Here is a 21,625-nt window from a genome sequence, read left to right as displayed (position 1 = left end):
TTGGCCGGCAAGTGTATTTGTACAAAGACTTATTTCAGTTTGCGATGCCAAATATCCTCCCTCCCAGTGACTCTGAGATGGTAACACATGGGCTGTTGTTGTAATTGGGGCATGGAGTCAGCATGAAGACAGCCAGGGTTGGCCCCAGCCCTTTGCTAGGCTGGTGGCCTCTAGCCCATTATTATATAGCAGATCTGAGTTTGAGTGCTGAGATCTTCAGGCCAGCAGAGGCTGAGAACAAGAGAAGGAGAGCACACGGAGCCATTGTGGGACAGGGAGAGCCTGGCTTTGTGCTTGACCTTTTGGCTTGGTGGCGGAGGGGCTTTGGATGTAGTAGGGGGACGGAGGATTCCCCCAATGAACAGCATTAATTCTGAGTCTCATTGGCCCTGCAGCGAAGAAAGCTCATAGCAGTGAGGGAATACCTGCAAGAATGACAATCGCTGTGTTTTCCAAGGCTAAAGCAAGCTGCAGCTGCAGGAGGCTATGGCTGGGAAAGGTCCTGAGCAGGTCAGTGTGAACCAGGGGAAAGTGGGGTTAGAGCCTAAGGGATCCAAATATTGGTGCCAGCTCCGTGGCACAATTCAGTGGTTCTCTAAGACAGTGGTCCCCAAACTCTTTGGCTCGCGCACCCCCAGTGTGAAGACCGGAAGACCAGCCGCAGGTGCACCACCAATGGAAGAACGACAGAAGACTTACCACAGGTGGGCTGCCAGAGGGAAACACCAGCCATGGACGTGCAGAGCTGCCACTGAAGAAAAAAAATGGCGGAGTGCTGTCCAGCAGCACTCCTGCTGCTGTGCACCCCCTGGGATCATCTCGTGCACCCCCTGAGGTGCACACACCCCAGTTTGGAGACCACTGCTCTAAGGGTTAAATCTCACCCCTTTTCCAGAGGGCCTGATTGAGATGGTAGGTGCTACCTGAACTGCATGGGGTGGTGCATGGGGCTTAGGCTGATCATCTGCAAAGGGTGAGTTTAACCCGAAACAGGCAGCTCACAGGCTGGATGTGCAGGTTTGGGGTCCCCTCTCATCGGTGTCATGTCCTCTAGAGCTGCCACCAGCTCCAGCTGCCTTTGGAAGGAGGAATCCTGGGAGTCTTAACTAGCATGGGCACTTTCCCTCCCCCCGCCCCCTCCTTCTGGCCCAGCAGCCATTGCCTGTGGGGCAGTAATTAGGCGCTCGATGGCTGGAATAACCAAAGCCATAGTAAAGCTCTGCAATGGGGCTGGGGGAAGCGGAATGGCAGCCATGCTATTGAACGTCTAGCTTGTCACCTTCCATGCCACACAGGGGCCATCTCCTCTTTGAAATGCCTGAGCCATGGGGATGTGCACAAATGGAAGGATGAAGCCTCCCGGGAATGTGTCAGACAAGCTGGATTGTGGGTAGTCCTGAGTCCAACCTCCCCCCTAGCTTTGTTTCTGTCTTTGTTGTGTGATGTGTCCCTTTATGTTGCTCCTCGTTTTATAAAAGCACGTGCATTATCCGATGGTGGTAGATGGAGAAAGGAGCTGGATTGACAGTGCCCTGGAGAAAAAACAGCTCTGTGTCTTAGCATGGGCAGCAGCGGTGCAAGCTTCATTGCTATGCCAGTGCGCCTCACCCCCTGTTATGCAGGGACCTTTCCCAGGGATCAGTTTCCATGGCCTGTTCAGTTCTTGACCCCCATTACCGAAGTTGCCAACGAGAAGGACAAGTGGTGCCTGCTTGGATGTGGACACGTGTCTCCTATTAAATAGAGGGCTCATTTGACTCATTCTTCATAGGCCACCCCATAGCCACCAGATAAGAATCTACCAGACCAGGCTGGAATTGAAGTCGGGAAAAATCTTGGTATCCCATTACACAATCCCTTTAGCCAATTAGTCCCCAGTGTGTAGTCCAGACCAAACACCTAGTTAATTGATCGGTGCTCAGCACTTATCTGCTTCTTTCATTAGTCTAATAATTGGAGTCATTTTCTGCAGCTCCCAGATATATGCTAATGTCACCTCCACACTGCATTTCTCAGGCTCATGTCCTCGCCGTATCGGTGCGGTGACTCGATCACGTAACTTTGTGGTTCCACAAGCAAGCACCAGGATGCATGCCCCGAGACAAGCAGGAAACCCTGCACAAAGCCCGGAGCACTCTGTCAAAAGCTCTCCCACCTTCCCCTTTCTCCCACGTCCTCCCTAATTTCTTGTAGGCATGAGGAATCAGTTTAAGTTTGGCACACAACCTGAAGCTGCTCCTGAGCCTGTTTATCTCACAGGTTTCAGAGGAACAGCCGTGTTAGTCTGCATTCGCATAAAGAAAAGGAGGACTTGTGGCACCTTAGAGACTAACCAATTTGTTGGAGCATGAGCTTTCGTGAGCTACAGCTCACTTCATCAGAGGTATGCATCCGATGAAGTGAGCTGTAGCTCACGAAAGCTCATGCTCCAATAAATTGGTTAGTCTCTAAGGTGCCACAAGTCCTCCTTTTCTTTTATCTCACAGGGTTACTCTGGGATGCTTCCACACCTCCTAATTCTAACCACAGGCAGCATACACGTAGAAAGGTAACGTGAGCCAATGGCAGAAATTGGCAGGATATACCATAACACCAATGACAGCCTTCCTGTGACTATAATCTGCCATTTGACCCACTGCCATACTGAGCAGTAGAAAATGCCTGGGGATGGCAGACAGGCCATCACACCACCCACTGGTAACCTCTATTAACACATTTCATTTTGGTTATTTCTACAGAAGTCTCAGTGATGTTGCGACATAGAGGTCCACTGATGGTTCACGACCCTGTGTGAGCAACTCCTATCAGGCCTGACAAATTCACTACACCTAACCCACTGTTTTCATAGTGTTTGTCCAAAAAGCATCTTGTAAGGTATCAAATGAAAGCCGGTGACACACTGGTCATTAATGTCATTATGAAATGTATGTATTAACACTATATGAGGAGTTACAGATACTTATTGATATAATGCTGTAAAGTCTGTAACCCAACAAAGGCAGAAACTAGTTTCTTCCAGACAGGGGGAAAGGTAGTTATCTCCCAATCTCTAATGTAAATTAAGCATTGCGGAACCAGCAGAAAGGAACACTTATTTGCATGGCATGTCAACAGGAAAAACAGGTTGATAGAGGGATGTGAAACCAACAGGGGTTACCCTGACTCTAGAAGCAAAGACAATAAACCTTGGAAAATATAATCATCATCTGCAGAACACTTTGTTATCCATTTCACTGTGGAACACCCTTAGTGGAGCAGAGGTTGTTCATGAAAATTTGGCTCCTGATTTGACTTAAAATCAGCAAGCTCTGCAAAAGGACATTGAGGGTGACAAACTATTGCAGACAAAGGAATGTAGTCTGTCACAATTACAAGGCGTTTCTTAGAAGCGTGTTATGCTTTTGTTTCATTTGTAACCATTTCTGTTTCCATTATTCTTACTCAATACTCACTTGAATCGGTGAAGCTCTGTTGTTACTAAACTTGCATTTGTTTTCACCAAGTGCTATTGTTGTCAGGAAGGACCTGATCCTGGGTTGTAGTCTCCCAGCTGTGTGTACATTGTCTCTTTTGAGACAGCAGACTTGGTCATTTCTGTGAGTGTCCAGTGACAGGCTGGATGCTACAGGGAGCTACTTCTGAGGTGTTCGGGGATGGGAGTACACCAAGTGTTACCTGCAAAGTGAAAGCTGGCAGAGCTTCAGAGAAGATGATTTAGCCGGCTAACAGACTGGGGAGACAGGTAGGTGACACCCAGTTTAGCCCCACCAAGTCCCTCTCGCGCTGTGGCAGGGCGGGGGGGAGGGGCAGTTACACAGTGATGCAGAGTCCTAAGTGCCCCCAAGAAAGTGTCAGAGATGTAAAAAGAAAAGGAGGACTTGTGGCACCTTAGAGACTAACACATTTATTTGAGCACAAGCTTTCGTGAAGTGAGCTGTAGCTCACAAAAGCTTACGCTCAAATAAATTTGTTAGTCTCTAAGGTGCCACAAGTCCTCCTTTTCTTTTTGCGAATACAGACTAATACGGCTGCTACTCTGAAACCTGTCAGAGATGTGTCCCCCTGGCCCTGCCTGGAGAAGGAAGCAATTTGTCAAGGGACATGTGAGCGATGGAATTTCCGTAACAAAGACTTTGTCTGTGTTTAACTAGTTCATGAGCTAGAAACCCAGGTGAGAAGGAACACTGACTTTGATGGTGGTTCACACCCTTCCCATCAGGTGAATCAGGCTGGGTTTAGTAGTTCAGCAAACTGGTACTTTTCTCTGGAAGCTGCTATCTCATGCTCCCGAATCAGAGCTTCCACTAAACAAAAAATACTCTGCCTTTCTTTAGAATCCTAGTGTGAAATCTTGGTCCGATGGACCTCATTGGCAAAACTCCCTTTGACTTCAATAGGGCAGGATTTCACCCATAGATTTTAAACCCAGGAGTAACTACTATGATCTTCTAATCTGACCTGCAAAATCCAGGTCAAAGAACTTCACCCAAGAATTCCTGCCTCAAGCTTGTGATTAAAACTTGAACATAAAAGATCAAAGGTGATGTTTATAAAAAGAAAGTTGAATGACAGGCAGACAGAGGAGGGGGGAAAAGCCTAGTTAATGGTTGTTTTGTACTTTATTTGAGAAGAGAGATCTACATAAACTATGTCAGGAGGGTACAGCTCTACACACAGTTTCATCAATCAATAAATGGAATTGTTAACATAACACTGAGGATATGATACTATGAAGAAGACATAGACACATGACCAAGGAATATTTACAGCTTTAACGTACAATATATTTATATTAGAGAGAGAGAGAGAGAGAGAGAGAGAGAGAGAGAGAGAGAGATGTGTGCGTATGTGTGTATGAACACAGGTGTATGCACATACATACACACGCTCACACAAACAGGTAGAAAAGACTTTTTTTTTTAAACAAATGTCAAGAAATGAGTTCGTCTTTTATTTGCAGCAGTTGACTATTGGATTGAAAGGTGGACATGGTTTCGTTTTGTGGTGGCTGGTATTTTTTTTTAAATCTCTGTCCTCCAACGATTGTTGACCAAATCGGAATAGTCTCCAGTGTTTGTGTTTCTTTAGTTGTGGGGAGTGTGTGGGGTGGATGACAGGGGGCAACGGGCTGCAATAGGGAGAATGGGCTTGGGGGTGGAGGAGGAATGTGTAAATGGAATGAACGACCTTTGGTGATGCCATTAAATCATCCTTTGTACTAAACATAAATTATCAATAGTTTTAAAAAAATAATTTTCTGTTTCATTTTGAGGCTGGGGACAAGGGAAAGAAGAAGCAAAGGGTGGGGAGAGAGTCCGGGGAAAGGGCAAATACCTTAGCATTTCAGATGTCCCTTAACCTCAATTTCAAACACTTTTTAAAAATTTGTAAAAGGCTTCTATGGGTTTAAAACTATAATGGAATCATGCCCCCCACCCCAGTGTAGCAAAGAGCTCAATCCAAATTACAATGGGGAGCATACAGGGGAACCCACTTTGGCTAATACCCAGAGCAGAGTTCCTCCCCCTAGCAGTTGGAGCCCCTGGGGAAGAAGGGTGTTGCAGACAGGTTCTAGGAGGTGCCACCACCCTGCCTTTCCCATATTGTCCCATGGGAGAGGATCCTAGTTTGACAGAAGGGGCAGTTCTGGATGGGTCCTGGTATGGCAAAGGGTGTTGTGAAATGGAAGGGGTTGAGAACCACAGCAAGACCTGAAGGCTGGTAGTTCATTTTTGACCCCTTAATTGGGAGACACCATTGATGGCCCCCATAGTGGCTAAGTATCAGGAGGTGATGGCCTCCAGTGTAGACACAGATGCAGAATTTAAAACAGGATCCAAAGAGGCCATGATTGTAGCTTATTGGTATAATGGGTAAAAACAAACAACTCAATCCAGCAAATGTCACTGAGATTTTTGTTTTCTGTTCATACAGAGTTTCAATAACGTTAACTGATATTCACATTAGCCTGGTAAAAGTCCCCATTTTGGGATGCTAGCCATGTTCCCCCTAACATGTCTGCCAAGACGAGGCCAAGTTCCAACCAGAGGCTGCGTAGGGCAAAATTCTTCTGGGGGAGGGCTGTACATGTGCTCATGAGTTAAGGGTGCATTACAGCACCCCTCAGTGCTCTGTGGCAGCTGCTGGGCTGGTGGGTGTATCCAGCTGCTGCCTCGCCCCTACTGGAATGTGAATTGTATAGTATGGGGCACCAGCGCAGGCCATTCTGTTCCATTAGTAGCCGTGAACAGAGGTACAGAGCAGCTGGGACAAAAGCCAACTTATTGGACTCTGATTTTACTTTCACTTTTTTTCCAAGTGGGGCAGAACCACATGGCTAGAGTCACTGCTGATGACAACAGCCTGTGTGTGCCACCGCAGTTCTTCCCCAATCAAGGGCTCGTCTATCTCTGCAGAACAGAAGCAGGTGAATAGATTTGTTTTGAGAGCTGGTCCATTTTTCCAATGCTGAGAATTATACACCCCAACTGCGGGGGGATGGGACATTTGGACAGACACATGCCACTTACAGCCGTCGTCACTGCATCACATATTTAGTATCTCAGGAGGGGGAGAATACAGCACCTAATTCCATTCCCAAATACATCCTGCTCTCCCCTCACATCTGTCCCAGGTGCCAGCTGATCCTTCAGAAAATGAAACCTTTCTGCACAACTCCTCCGACCCAAGTGTCCAGTATGAACTACATCAATGTACATCATTTACAAGGCAGGAAATCCTTCATTTCTCATGGAACACATTATGTGAAATAGCACTTAGTTAACATAAGGTTTTTTTGTTCTGCTTTAAGCCTATCTATAAAAAGCTGCTCATGCAAGAAATTACCTCCAGATTTAGCTGGAATTTTAAAGGACACTTCTCCTGAAGAAACAAATCCCTTTCACACAGGGGGAAAAAACCCCAAACAAAACAACCCACTTGTGGTTTGGCAAGAACCATCAGACAGTGGAATATACAATAATAAGACTTTGGTGTTTGTAAGGTATTGAGTGAGGGACCCACGATCAGACCTGGGAGAAGCCCAACAAGATGGGAAGTCCAGATGGGCCCTCAAAGCTGCTTCAAATGGACACAAGTCACTTGTGGTTTCTCTCCTCCCTCCCAACATTTAACACTTCCCTGTTCAGGATTCCCCACTCCTGCAAAGCAAGCCCTCTGATTTCCAAAAGCCTCCCTCTTACACCCCATTCTTCAATTCCAAATATATACCCCCTTCCCTATGACTCCCGCTCCCTCTTCAGCCAAGACAGTGGGCCTGTTGAGTCAGGGAAGAAAGACAGGAAGGGGTGCTCCCAGGAACCAGTCTGAAGGTTCGGTTCCATATCTGAGCTAAGTTTCTGGCTGGTTCTTATCTTCCGTTTCCTGAATCAGGTAGCCCATCCCTACCCAAGAGCTGGGGATGGACCTACAATTCCTGATCGCTCCCAAAGCTGCCCAAAAGAAGGAAGTTATTCTTGACGCTTGCAGAATCAGCCACTTGAGATGGAGTTTACCTGCTTCGTGTAATCTAAGAGCAGGGGCAGGGCTGTTAGAGCGGAAAAAAAAGCACAGAGACACTAAGCTGAAATGAGAGGGATTTTGCATGCTGTTACCTCATTGAGTCTGAGAACAAATATGCTCACTAATATGTGGTAGCTACTCATTTCCTTGCACTGTTGCAACAGGACAATTTTATATTAAAATAAACAAAAGCAGATCAAAGGCTGCGCTTCCAAACCTCTAGCTGGCCCAGTGCTTTTCAACTGTCACTGGACCTGAGCCTGATCTCACAAATGCTGGTGACAATCAGGAGTAACTCCACTGAAGCTCCAGTTCCACTCTACTTGGTTAAATCTTTTAGCACAAAGCAAATGTTGAAATGTTTAGGTGTCAGGAAAAGGTGAGGGGGGGGGGCGGGCGGGAAGAATCCCACATACACAATTGGTACCAAGCTGCATGGTCTGATTGTGTTCCCTTTTCATACATTAGACATGCTATGACTTGTCTCTCTACTTTGGAATGATGTAAGGATTTGGCTCAGTGACAACACCAGGTCCTTGAACATTTAGGCTTAAATGAGTGCCAGAACAGTCCCAGATCAGCTCCAGGGTAGCTGAGCCAGCCCATTGGCTACATCAGTGGTTCTCAACCTATTTACCACTGTGGACTGCATATGCAGCTCGCTGTGTGATGTGGGCCGCATCCACAGGATATATATACTACCTGTATGGTTCTGAGGATGTCACACAAGCCACAGGTGTGTGCTGACTGGACCGCAGATTGAGAACTACTGGCCTGCATGGATCCCTATTAATCTTCAAGCTGTTTCTCCTCAGAGCTCTCTGGCCTGTTTCTCAGAGTGGGAGATATACGGCTCCAGCCCTGCCCCCCTTACTCACCCAAGTAGTCCTGACGCATAGAGAGGAACACACTGATTTAGGAGCAGGCCCAACATCAGCAGGTTCAGGGTGCAGCATGGGGGAGGGGGGAGTCTTGACACGCTGAGCTGGATAAGCAAAGCACACACAAAAGAGCAGCCACTAGGAAAAACAACCACCAGGGCTCAGAAATGAGGGGGGAAAGCCAGAGCCCTGTGGGAGATGAAGCTAGGCGAGAGCCTGTAAATTTCACTCACTTCTAGCAGATGACCGTTGTCCATGGTGCTGAACACACAGTCCCAAATTAAATGCCAGCAAGAACATGCCACCCTGAAACCAGAGATCAGAACAAGTCTGACAGACTAAACACTCAGTCATCAGCTGCAGACACTGCATGATAGCCTGCCTCCGATAACGTTTATTACACTGACCGTTCTTAAGTGGAACAGCCTGAAATTGATCTCTGCGGTGTCGGAGGTGTCCCTGTCCTCAGCACTGAATTCCCTGGTGGCTGTGGTTAACATGTTGCAAAAATTTAGGTAGAGACAGGTCATCAAAACAATCTCGTTGCTTGGTTTTCCATCAGCGCCTTTCTTGACCTTAGGCAGGCATTTTGATCTGCAGGGAAATGATTCTACTGGTTTAAGATACAGCAAAATCCCCAGATTAGTGGCTGCTTTTGTCTCTTAATCTCAGAGATAAAACTGATTTACAATACTGTGAACAATGCTTGCACAAAATAGATTTTTTGGGGGGTAGGGAAGGGGGAGATCTGATCCCAGATTATTAGGACCTGACCCCAGGAAGATGCTGTGCTGTTACCCATCTACATCACTGAACAAGATCAGGCTCTCATCCGCTCCCAACCCCACCTCTCACCCTAATTTCCAGCTTTCAAAGACATTGTGAGCCAGGGTTTGCTCTGCCCTAGCAGAAGAACAAGAAAAACAAAATTAAAAGCGATTGGGATAGAGAATCGTTCCTCTCTCTGTAGCAAATATTCTTTGTTGATAGGGAGAATATGATGAGTTCAATCTTGTCTCATGTACAATTGTGGATTTTCTTGCACTAAACGCCAAACAATCTGTTTGACACATTTTTTTTCTTGTACAATTTCCCCCCTCATTCCCTGCAACACTACTCTTAACATCACAATGAACGATCTCAAGAGGCATCCAGAACCCACAACCTTTTCCAACTCTAATGTACACTTGTGGTGCTCAACACCTATCAGGCTTTAGCCCAGCATCAAGTGGAGGGTTCAGGTCTATACGCAGTAACAATAACTCAGTCCTTTTTGCTGATTATTTCCATTGCCGCAGCCCAAGTGTGTAAGAACTAGGATGGACTAGAGCAGATCCCATCAGGAATCAGTCCTGACTGACTTTCCAATCAGAACAATCAGCTGGGGGCTAAGTAACAGCCGAATTCTCAGTGAGAGAAATTATGGGCATAAAATCTAAAACAAACAGATTCCTCGTGTTCATTCCGTATTTCAGAGCATGTTTATAGTTACTGTGGGATTGTGTCTTAAATAACGGAGTTAGAAAAGGAAACTAAATAATCCCTGTAGGGAAAACATCATAACCCAGAACTCTTTCTACTCTGGGACTTTTGCTAACTTTGTTCCTATCTCATTGGGGGTGGCAGGGCACAATTGGAAATTCCCTATCCTTGTGCTGTGGGCATGCACCTGAGCTGTACCTCTGTTCCGATGGCATTCTGTGGACTTCAGAGGGCTGGGCTGGGAGGAGGATTGAACAAGAGAAATGTTGATCCCCATGGCAATGTCCCCTGCCCTGCTCCCAGATTTCCATGTGGAAATCTCAGCAGGAGGTTACAGAACTGGGAGCTCTTTTACCTCCCTCTGGATTCCCCAAATCCCCTGCTCCTGCTATCACTGGAGGGAAAATCCAAGGAGAAACTTGCTGAGATTTCCTCCCCACAACATCGTAAAGAAGATCCCTCCAGCAGAGTATGATTTGACCTCCATTTTTACTCAGGCCTGAGAGATGGGGAGCTCTAATTGCAGGACTCAGAAAAAGGGTTTGGAAGTCAACTACAAAATAGTTGGGAAACTCCCAGATGAAAGCAACAAGGCAGGGACACTTTGACATAGCCTACGTAAGAGTCAATTTTCTCTCTAGCCTTTGAGAATGCTTTGGAAGAGGGAAGGAAATAATAGATAAAGTAGACCTTTGTATCATTTTATTAGACTTTCAAAAAGACTATGATAAATGCCCTCATAAGCGGCTAATAAGGAAACTGGATAGCCAGAGCAAGGGGTAACATCCTACCACGGATCAGACACTAACAAGGAGAAACAGGGAGCAAATGGGAAGATGTTAATAGTGGGGTGACCCCAGACATCAATGCCAGAGCTGGTGCTGGTCAATTTAGTTATTAATGACTTGGGACGGAGGGCGGATAATGACGTGACATTTGCCAATGGCACAAAAGTATTTAGTGAGTCGGGGCAGAGAGGAGTGGGAGGGACGAAAGTAAATCAGTTGTTGGGCAAGTGAAACTCATCTTCAGCCAGTTCAAGAAGACACACATTGGAAGGAACAATTTAAATTCCTCCAACACAGGGATGGGTTCTGAGTTCCCTGTATCCTCTCTGGCACAAAAATCTAGGGTTCACTGTGGACAGCACAGTAAAGATGTCCGCTCAGTGCTCATGAAAACAAGTGCCTAAGATTCTGGGATGTAGTTAGATGGGGTTTGACAAGAATACAGGTCTCCCCTTCCTGATTACATCTCAATTCTTGGGCAACTAAGGGCTGGTGTGCTGTGGAGTTATAACATCCACCTGTCACTGCAAGAGGCAGAAGCCCAGTACTGCTCAAGAGCAAACCCAAGTGATAAAACAGCTCTGACGAAAGGGTACACAGACCTAGTTCTTCTTGGCTGGAACTAAGATGGTTGTGAAGTGGTGCTTTGCTGGGAACACAGAGATATAGCAGACCCTATGAGAGTCACAAACCCAACCATAGCAAAGTGGTACTTCACCCTGGGCACTTTTGGCTTCCCGTATGGGGCACAAAGAATTTCAGGGTTTTGTATTCTTTAAAATACAGCTAGCAAAGTGAATGTTTTTAAAGTCAGCAGTAGATTGAGTGACCAGTGCATTAATATCCATGAGAAGCAAAAGGGACAGCAACCTTATTTGTGACTCAGCCAAAATTACTCCAAACCCCAAAGGCTGGGTTGCTAAAGGATTTTTTAGTTTGTTTTTTAGTGTGTCTGACATTTTATAGCATCAATAATACAAACAAAGGGGAAATCATATTTGCAGAATATTAATGCATGGATGTCCAAAGCAAAATACAATACCGATTACTTTTTACATTAGGCCACCAAGTTTGATTTTCTTTGTTGGTTAAATTGGTTGACCATATTCTTTCCATAGTCAAAAATGACACCATGACGTTCTCTGTAACCTTGGAGGCAACCCTTCCAGCTGTATTCTAATTGGGGATAGCAAATACAGGTTCAAAAAAGAGTTTATAGGCCTGATTTCAGAGATGCAGAGGACACACAACTCCAGCTGAGTCAATGAGAGCTTTATAAGAACATAAGAATGGTCATATTGGGTCAGACCAAAGGTCCATCTAGCCCAATATCCTGTCCTCTGACAGTGGCCAATGCCAGGTGCCCCAGAGGGAATGAACAAAACAAGTAATCATCAAGTGATCCATCCCGTCACTCACTCCCAGCTTCTGGCAAACAGAAGCAAGGGACACTATCCCTGCCCATCCTGGCTAATAGCCATTGATGGACCCATTCTCCATGAACTTATCTAATTCTTTTTTTGAACCCTGTTATAGTCCTGACCTTCACAACGTCCTCTGGCAAGGAGTTCCGCAGGTTGACTGTGTTGTGTGAAAAAATACTTCCTTTTGTTTGTTTTAAACCTGCTGCCTATTAATTTCATTCATCTAGTTCTTGTGTTATGAGAAGGACTAAATAACACTTCTTTATTTACTTTCTCCACAGCCATCATGATTTTATAGACTTGTATCATATCCCACCTTCGTCATCAATTTTCCAAGATGAAAAGTCCCAGGCTTACTAATCTCTCCTCATATGGAAGCTGTTCCATACCCCTAATCATTTTTGTTGTCCTTTTCTGAACCTTTTCCAATTCCCATATATATTTTTTTGAGATGGGGCGACCACATCTTCACACAGTATTCAAGATGTGCCTAGAATTTTTGCCATTGATTATAGACATATATGAGTTCAGAGATGAACAAGAAGAGCAAGGCATAAAGAATAGCTAGAATGAAGGATACACCCTCAAGTCCCGACATTGTCTAGCTGACAGTACTTATCTACACAGAGGTAATCAAAAGGACTAGGTGACATCACTGGTACTTACTAATGCCTGTTGAGAGCATTGTCTCTAGCACACAAGGGAGGAGAAGGCAGTTCCGCTTCTGTACCTTGAAACTTTTGCTGCTGAAGCTACTCTTAAAGAAAATACCAAGGGTACTTGCTCCTACCTTGCAGTTTGGATTTAACAGCCAGAGCAAAGAAATAAGGAGTTTGGAGACTTCTCTTGCAACGGCCTTTGACTTCTGCAGAATGAACTACGTGAACTCCTTTAATTTATGCATCTTTTGTCATGCTCACAGTTTAAATAGTTAGCCTCTTGTTTGGTTGGTTAACACTAGATGCAGCCTGTTGGCAGCAGCTGTGAGAGTGAGTGGCATTGCTCACCGGATCAGGTCTCATCAGTGCCCTAGTTTGGAGTTAATCAGAGAGAGAAGCTAACAGCCACTGGTTAACCAGTTCCTTTTAACTACGACTGTCTGCTTGTGGATACATGGCAGGACCTGTTTGTCAATAGCAAAGAGCCTTTCATCCTCTTGATTTAAATACCTTGGGGGGATTAAAAAAAATATGGGCTAAAACTCCTGTCACTTTAGCAGAGGAGAAAGCCTGTCTCAGCCGGAATGGCCTGGATGAGGTCAGAGCCACGTTCTGCTGAGGTAAAAGAAACACAGTCGCTTGCCAGGCTCTTCTCCTTCTTCTCAAAGAGGGGGGTGGGACACCCTTGGTTTCAGCTGGGATTTACAGGAGATATCCCACACGCATCACAATGAGTTTTGCTGTAAAATTCACTGCACAGAGGTTAATCTAGATGTCAACATTGCCTGACAGCAGTGGAATTACTCCAGGGCAGTGCTCCTTCTGAAGTCTTAATATAACAGTCAATTCCATCCTGCCTGCAGGAAATGAAAGTTTTCTGCTTTGTGTGCAGAATCATTCAGCGCCAATTTTCTCACTGTTTGAAGTCCAAACTATGGGCTTCAGATTCACCTCACATTAAGACTTTCGCTCAGTTTAAAAAGTCCGTTTGCCACTCCCGGAGAACTACAGGGACAGAAAGGAAACGTGTGGGGGGTGGAGTGGCGGGGGGTGGGGTATGAGGGAATCTTATTGCATCTCCACCAGGAAACTCACAGGGCTTGTGCCAGTCCTATTTTTCCGGAAGGAAGCAAATGCAGCAACTTCACTTATCTAAATATCAAGCAGCAAAGATCTGGGAGGCTGGAAACCAACAGAGAGCCAGTGTGCGCAAAAGAAAAAATGTTCAGACCTCCCAATGCTATGATTTCCTTCACAGAGGCATTTCAGTCATCTCCTGCTGGGCCCTTGTCTTAAGAAGCCAGTAGTTCTGCAGCTCAACACCTCTTCAGAACAGCTGCTGGGCTATGGCTTCAGGCTGTAGGATCAGTCCCTTTTTTAGTCTGGGAGATTAGTTCCCATAGGGGATCCCTGAGTGCCAATGGGAGTTATGTGATAATCATCCATTTTCTTTGAGGAATGTTAGAGCTGGTTGTTTTAGAAGCAGGGGCTGTGAAGAAGCCTTGCGAAATTGTGGCCAGTGAGAAACCACAGAAGCTAGAGATGAAAATGACCTATTAGATCACTTAGCCTGTCTACTGGGGCCCTAAGCAAGATCGTTCCCCACAATTGTCTAACATAGTTTTAAAAGCTGCAAGCAATGAGACTTCCTCCACTTTGGTTGGGAACCTGTTCCACTGCCTAACGTCGTGCAGACAAGGAACAAGGGGCACGGAAGTGACTGAAGGGCGCACCGTTACCTCTGTATTCCACTGGGAGCAGAGACTACATACGCTTGTGCCATTGGCCACTCGGGTGTGTGTGTGTCTTTGTACGCATTCACTCGGCTAGACACAGGACCTGCAAGGTCCCAGCCAGGAGCACAGTTTCTAGCAGTGATTCTGGAGAAGAGCTAAGCAAGTTTTTCCACTTAGCCATTGTGCTAATGGGACACAAATTGGCACGCTCCCCCCTGCAACTTCTTCTCCTTTGCAAGCCGACAGCATACTCACCCCAAAGGTGCAGTCCCATCCTGCTCCTTCAAAAAGACACAGTAGCACAGCAGAGCTTTTGGGGATGTGCCTTTGCACCGAACCAAAGCATGGACCTGCTGAGTGCTTTTCTTGGCATGGGCGTCCTGTCTTCCCACCATGAGCAGGGCAAAACTGTATGGAGCCATCAGACCTGATCACCAGCCAACCCCCCGCCCCGCCCCGTCAGCTCCCCCTGCATGTGAAAATCCACATTTAGAGAAAGCGAGTAGGCGTCTCAAAAGCAGAGAGGAGCCATTGCAGAGGCGTAACTATCCAGCACAGAACACAACCCAGGCTCTTCCTGGTAAACAGGAGGGACTGCTTCACAGCCAAGACCTGGCCCATGCAAAGGGAACGACCCAAGAACGACCCAAGTGCTAAATATCCCATCAGAGATTAAATCCTCCCAGATCCCCCTCTTTGTACAAAAAATACTAGAGGCTTAAACCAAGTCCCAGTGAATGGAGAGCCAAGGGGGCAAGCTATCCTTTCTGGTGTGTCTGTCTTCTCAACAGTTGGTTCTTCCCTGCCCCAAAACTGGCACGTCCTCATCTGACAGATACTCTAGGCTCTCCCTTGCATTCTCGCTCAGGCCTCAGCATGGCACCACTGCCAGCTTCCCATTTAGTGGTGTGTAACTGAGCTTCAGCTGCTAAGCCCCAGTAACTGTACAGGGGAAAGCACAGGGCATGGGCCACAGTTTTGGTCTAGTAAACTGGTACAGCTGCCCCAGAGGAGGGGAAGCACTGTACTGGGCCACCCTTAGGTGTAAAAGTCACCTGCAGAGAGCAAGGAGTAGCCTTCAGTACATTTGGCTACCAGCCTTGAATGCAACATTTTTCACACACAGCCTGTAAAATGAGACTCGGCGTTGGGTGCAGGAAGTGAAATGCCTCATTATAAAAATAAATATGCAACTGTAATAAAGATCCCAGCTCTGAACAGAACACACTTTAGATGCAGACTCACCAATGACAAATACATACACCCAACGAACAACAGCGCTTAAATCAAGTCTTTCTTCACCTGCCAGCCGAGACCCGGTTCTCTGTTTCTGCAGTTACAGTTGCTGATATCGCTAGCACATTAGGCAGCAAAAGCACTTGGGTCCTAAGAAGTAAAAGCCTTTCTTCGGAAGAGAAAACAACAGCCTTAGCTTTGGATTTCCCTGCCTTTGTCCCTGAAAGGTTTAATATTGCTCAGGCCTTGTTCTGCTTGTATTTCAGATGAGAAAAGCTCACAACACAGCACAGTTCAGACCCCTGCCTGCTGGTGACCTTTGCTTTTTCGCCAGTGTTTGCCCAGAGTTATAGCCTCATTTTCCTGTAGTCTCAGTCACACAATTTATTTTTTGTTTATTTCAGTTTCTACCATCAGCACCACTTGGAATTTAATAGAACACTAGCCCTTCCTAATACAACTATGGTTTACTTAACCCAGGGATGTTATGGTTTACTTAACGGCCAAGGGATGTGCTGGCCGCTGCTTCCCGCAGCCCCCATTGGCCCAGAGTGGCGAACCACGGCCATCGGGAGCTGCGACTGGCCAAACATGAGGACATAGCAGGTAAACAAACAGGCCTGGCCCACCAGGGGGCTTACCGTGGCAGGCCGTGCGCCAAAGGTTGCCGATCCCTGACTTAACCCAAGTAGTGTGCTGGACTTGTAATACTGTCCCCTTCCTTACGAGGTCTTTTCCAAGTGCTGTCTAATTGAGACAGCTTATTCTACCCACTACTGGAGAGAGGCAATCGGACATGCTTTGAAGATCACATTTTCAAAAGCAGCCTCTGTAATGGAACCCCATTTTCACACTTGCTTTTGCACATATATTCCCCCACACTGAAGTTTTTGCATGCCATTTTTCACACCCAAGTTCATGCAAATTCAAAACCCTGAATTCACATGCATGTGCCAGCTGATCAGGTTTGCACAAACAAAGCATCTAATGACCATCCAAGTCTAAGAGGTGTGTGCAAAAACTGGAGTGTAGAAAGCTTTGTGAGCAACAATACAGGCATGCAAAATAGAAGGCTGAATTCAAGAGATGGGGTTGAGCCCCATTTAAACACTGAGTGCTCGATGGCCCACCCTCAAGAAGTATCCGCTTCACCTAAATGTTAGAAATGGGAAATCACAGACGTGAAAAAAACAAAACATGAGGTCACTGAGACCACAACCCAGGGCCAACCACAGCACAGCGCCCTCTTGCCCAGCAGGTGTCCATCTAGGTGAAACCCTCGAAGGGATTTGCCTGGGTTAATCTTTTCCCTAAGTAAAAGTGCCCCACTGCCAGTGCCAGGAAGGGCAACAGTCCTGTTCTCAGCTAAGGTCCAGGACCGCCCTCAGGTCTGGCCCACTTCCCCTTTCAAAAGGCATTTGGGGACCAGCTCAGTTAAAGGAGTCGAGTAATGGGAATGCCCTGGTGTGGGGATGTGGGGAGGGGAACTGAAATAAGCCTAAGCCAGAGTCAACTGCGGTCCTTGGGCATGGCATGAGTAGCCAGGCTGGGGGAGAGCTCTGGTGTTCCTGGCAGCAGAGCAATAGCTAACCCTCTTCATGGGGGGAGCAAATGGATGATCTGCACAATGTTGGAGTCACTTGTGCCTCCCTGGCCCACAAAGGCACCCACATTCTAGAGTAGATCTTTGCTTTGGGGCACACTGTATGGGTTTCCCCAAACCCTGAGCTATCTCTGACACAGTGGGACCACAAAGGCTCCACAGCCATCAGGAACTTCTGGTCCTGTGGTGGGTGAAAGAGCCACCCACGCAGACTAAAGGGGCTCTGTATTAATTCCAGCAAACAGGAGACTCCTGGGTATTTTCCCCTATAACTCGGCCCAGTGTCCTTCCCAACTCCCACAGCACGTCTGCAACTATTTCCTCTCACCCGTACAGAAACTAAACTAACAGAAGCAAAACCTGACACGCACAGGCCCAAAGCAACAGCAGCAGGGGAATCAAGACTCCATGCCACGGTATCAACCCTGCCTTGCTTTTTTGCTGAGCAGCTGCTCAAAACAAGCTTTGACAAGAGAACCTTTCCCCAATGCCATAATTGCATTTGGTGGGGCTAAGAATGGGGCAGTCTGACAGCCTGAATCTCGGTGTCGAGAGCTTAACATCTTTCAGGGGACATCTTTCTTCTTTTCATTAGACCAGTTATTAAAAACCATGCTGCATTCAGGCCTGATGTCTTTCCTTGCTCCTGCCCTGACCTTGCTCAGATGCCCACACACAGAGCTGGCTTGGGGAACCCACCACCGATGGGATGGGGTGGTTGGGAGGGATCCCTGGTTTGCAGCAGAGCTGGAAGGTGGGGTGCTCCTGAATTTAACATGGAATTGTAGGGTCTATGAGTGCTATGACTGGGGAAAGGGGTTTGAAGGGTTAGTTAAATGGCGGGGAGGAAGGGAAAAGACGGGGTGTCCCCCTCACCAAAGCCAGCTCCCATTGTCCAGGTGCCCCAGGAGAACAAAGCCATGCAGAGCATGGGGGGAGTGGGGCACTAGATTGTGGTTTCTCTATGATCTCTGGGGCCATTAACACCCCTTCCCTGCCTGTCCTCCTGCCAACAGCTCAGTTCTGTTATTCAAAGTGACCCGTACACAATCATTCAGCATTGTAACGAAACAACCCAGCACACTGCCCTGACTCCAGAGTCTGCTGCACTGGCCTCGCCCCTTACCGCCAAGCACTGACAGATCCTGGTTTTTGTAAGGCGGGCCAAGGAGTCACATTTTGTCTCCCCTCCCCTCCCCAATGTCTTTATTACAGCAAGCACCACCTGGACCAAATAAGCCACTGCACCCACCCCTCTCCAGCAGCCTCAGCCCCTGCAGACTCTACTCCACTAGCACCAGAGGGGCCTTCCCCTGGATCTGCTTTCTTCCCCTCCCTGTGCCAGGGCCCCCTCCTCTGATTTAAGCCAGCAGCAAGACAGCTTCAGATAAATGGGGTGATTGTATGGGGCGGAGAAGGGGGTTTCCTCTGTGCAGCGAGCCACAACTATGTCACCACCTGGACAGAAGCATCCTTTCTCGAATGCAGCCTGCCCTGTCGATTGCTCTGGGAGGGGGGTGTTGGATGGGGGGAGGAGAGAAGATCCCCCCACTCCTTCCATGACAAGGGCCACATCCCAACAAGCTATTTCTGGGTCTACAGCTGTCACCTTTCAAACTCTGCCTTGACAGCACCCTCCTCCTGGCTAGAGCTGCCAAGCGGCATGTTGTCCCCTCATCCTCCATTAGCCAGAGGAGAAACGAACCAGAAATGTTTTGTTTCCCAGGCCTGCTTCGAGCAGGAGCCCACCTCTGAGGAAGCCTTTTGCCAGGAAGTTGATTCCTTTTATTGATGGGGGCGTGGGATAGGGACTGCTTCTCTGCCCCTCCCTTGGCTGTCCCAGTCCCCTTGGCCAGGCCTTTGTCCTCATTGACATGCAAGGCTGGCCGCAGTGGCCATTTGCTGAGCCGTCTACTCGGGAAAGCACCGCCTTCCCCTCCCCCCAGCTCCCCGGGTTACCAGTGGAGCTATTCTTCAGCCTCTGCATTTTCACAGCAGCTCAAAGGCAGATGCATCAATCCTTTCAGGGCCTGGAGACGTGAGGGGAATGTCAACAGGGCCTGGGCAGGTGCTGATAGGTTCCCAGCCATCTCCCAGACCCCTTCGTTTCCCCTGCACCACCCCCATCCCTTTGGCAGATATACTAGGTATTGGACCAAGGGAGAGGGGGGTGGATGGTGGAGGTGGGGGAAAGGAAGGAGGGGCAGCATGGCGTACTAACCCTGAAGAGCACCCCTGAAGCCGTGCAAGCCAGTCCCCAGCCAGATGACAAACTACAGCCTTTGAACACACGCTGGGGGGGGAAAGCCCTGATTTCAGCGCTGTTGCGCCAGGGATGAATTTGGCCCATCTGTATGGCGGGGGCTCTCCTCACATCTCTACCATGTCTCCTGGCAAAATAAGCAGGGTGGATGGTTTTGCTTTCAAAAACACCCCCTATTTGGGGGCGACGCATGGGCTGGGTGCCTGTCCCGCATGCCAAAGTGAGGTCAAAGCATCCTTACAATGGCACAGACCCCTCCCCAACTCTGCTCTCTGTATGGCTCTCCCAGGCAGCTGCTCTGGTCCCCGGCACTGATCCCCAGAGTCTGACAAAGGATTGGCGCTGGGCAATAGAAAGGTTCAGTTCCTCTTGTCTGTGTTCTGTGGGAGGGTGGCTGTTTCTCGTGTGTGGTTTACCCGTAGGTGCCGCGATCCTTTACTGTATGTTCCGAAAGCCTTGAGTCTATACATTTAAGAATTGGCAAATTAGAAAAATTGTCCTGCAATGTCAAAAGGAGGAAAAGGGTGGGAAGGTGGGCGGGTGGAATTGCAAGTTCCTCCAGGGGCACTGCCCTGGCTCAGAGCCCAAATGTCCAGGCAGGGACTGAGTCACACATTCAGTGCATATCTTACAAACGGGGCAGGGCCTCCTCCCAGAGCTTTTCCCTGGGACTGAGTCTCTGCGCTAGCAAGAGTCTTGAGCTCAGCCCGAGCGGACAAAGCACAGCAAGGTCATGTTTCACTTCTCCACAGCTTGGGGGAAAAGATTCCTCCTTTTTTTTTTTTAAGTACTTTAAGTTTCTTCTCTTCTTTTTTGTTTTATTTTTTAAAGTCTTATAGTTTCTGTAACAGCAGCTTCTTTCTGTATTGGTGTGGAAGGTATATATATCTATATCTATATATCTATAAATATATATAAGCCAAACTGCCTTACAGGTTGTTTTGTTTTGTTTTTCAGTGTTGTATGTGTAGCAGGCACTTGAGTTTATATGAAGATGTTTGCTTGGGGGCTGAAAGGGGTGGGGAGCAGAGGAGGTAGGATGGGTGGAGGAAGGAAGGAGCAGGAACTTTTGACAAGTGGCCACTGCTAGCCAAGGATGTCCAGGTAGATTGGTGTGGCCTTGCCAAGAGCATGAAGGATCTTGTAGATTTCCTTGATGTTGAGCCGCTGCTGAGGTTCCCTCTGCCAGCAGCCCAACATGATGTCATAAACCTCCTTGGGACAAACTCGAGGCCTCTCCAAGACTCGGCCTTGGGTGATGCACTCGATGACCTGAAACGCAGAACAGAGAGGGTGAGTCTCACACAGCGAAGCGCTGCGAATGTCCCTTTGCCGAATCTGCTTAGCCCTGGATGGTAACCAACATTTCATCAGAGCACTAAGGAGCCAGCAGATCCCTCTGATTTGAGGTGTGCAGGCTCCCAGCAGGTGATATGCAGCAACAGATTCTCAGCACCTGCCTCCTGCTTTGCAGCTGCAGTTTTGCAATCTCAGTGAAACATACTTTTGATTTTGCAACCACTATTAACTCCAGGCACAACTCCTCCCAGTTTGACACCTAATTACCTGACTGTACCTATGGACCAGAAGGCTTCGTCAAAGAAGGAGTCCAATGGTAATTTATATAGAGGAGAGGCTGAACCTGACATGTCAGGTTTTCCTGGTGGTCTAAGAAAAAGTTAATTTTTTTTATATCATCAGTCTTTCCCCCTGCTGAAAATAAAAGCCTTTTCCATGGTGAAACTCAGGAAAATTCTACTAGGGGGATTTCAGAGCAACATCTCCCACCTGCCTCTCCCAGGGCAAATTTGTCTAATTTTTGATGTTTGTAAGCAGGAAAAAAAAAAAAAAACACTGTTTCATCTTGGATCAAATTCATGATGGAAGAAAATCTTGCAGATGTTCACACCTCACTCTAGGTCAGGTTGTTGCCGCTAATGAGAAAAATGCGAGCGGCTCGTGCAGCATGAAATGGCATCTTTAGAGTGACTCCAGGGGAAAACAATTCCCCAAGCACCTGCTTTTTGAATCC

At 47.4% G+C, this 21,625-nt stretch overlaps 1 protein-coding gene across 6 annotated transcripts in view; it reads right to left on the bottom strand.

Annotated features, from left to right (window-relative positions):
• Positions 1–4,600: 4,600 nt before the first annotated feature.
• Positions 4,601–21,625, bottom strand: part of NTRK3 (neurotrophic receptor tyrosine kinase 3) — a 333,051-nt gene continuing 316,026 nt past the window's right edge. For all 6 annotated transcript variants that reach the window (XM_075133170.1, XM_048865819.2, XM_048865820.2 and 3 more), the window contains one exon: positions 4,601–20,865. In XM_075133170.1, coding sequence (XP_074989271.1) covers positions 20,680–20,865 — 186 coding nt within the window. In that variant the 3' untranslated portion in view covers positions 4,601–20,679. The remainder of the gene's footprint in view (positions 20,866–21,625) is intronic.

This window comes from Caretta caretta, chromosome 10 (assembly GCF_965140235.1).
Source record: "Caretta caretta isolate rCarCar2 chromosome 10, rCarCar1.hap1, whole genome shotgun sequence".
Taxonomy (NCBI): Eukaryota; Metazoa; Chordata; order Testudines; family Cheloniidae; genus Caretta; species Caretta caretta.
The sequence above is the reverse complement of the archived record's forward strand: the minus strand, read 5'-3'. Positions and strand labels throughout refer to the sequence as shown.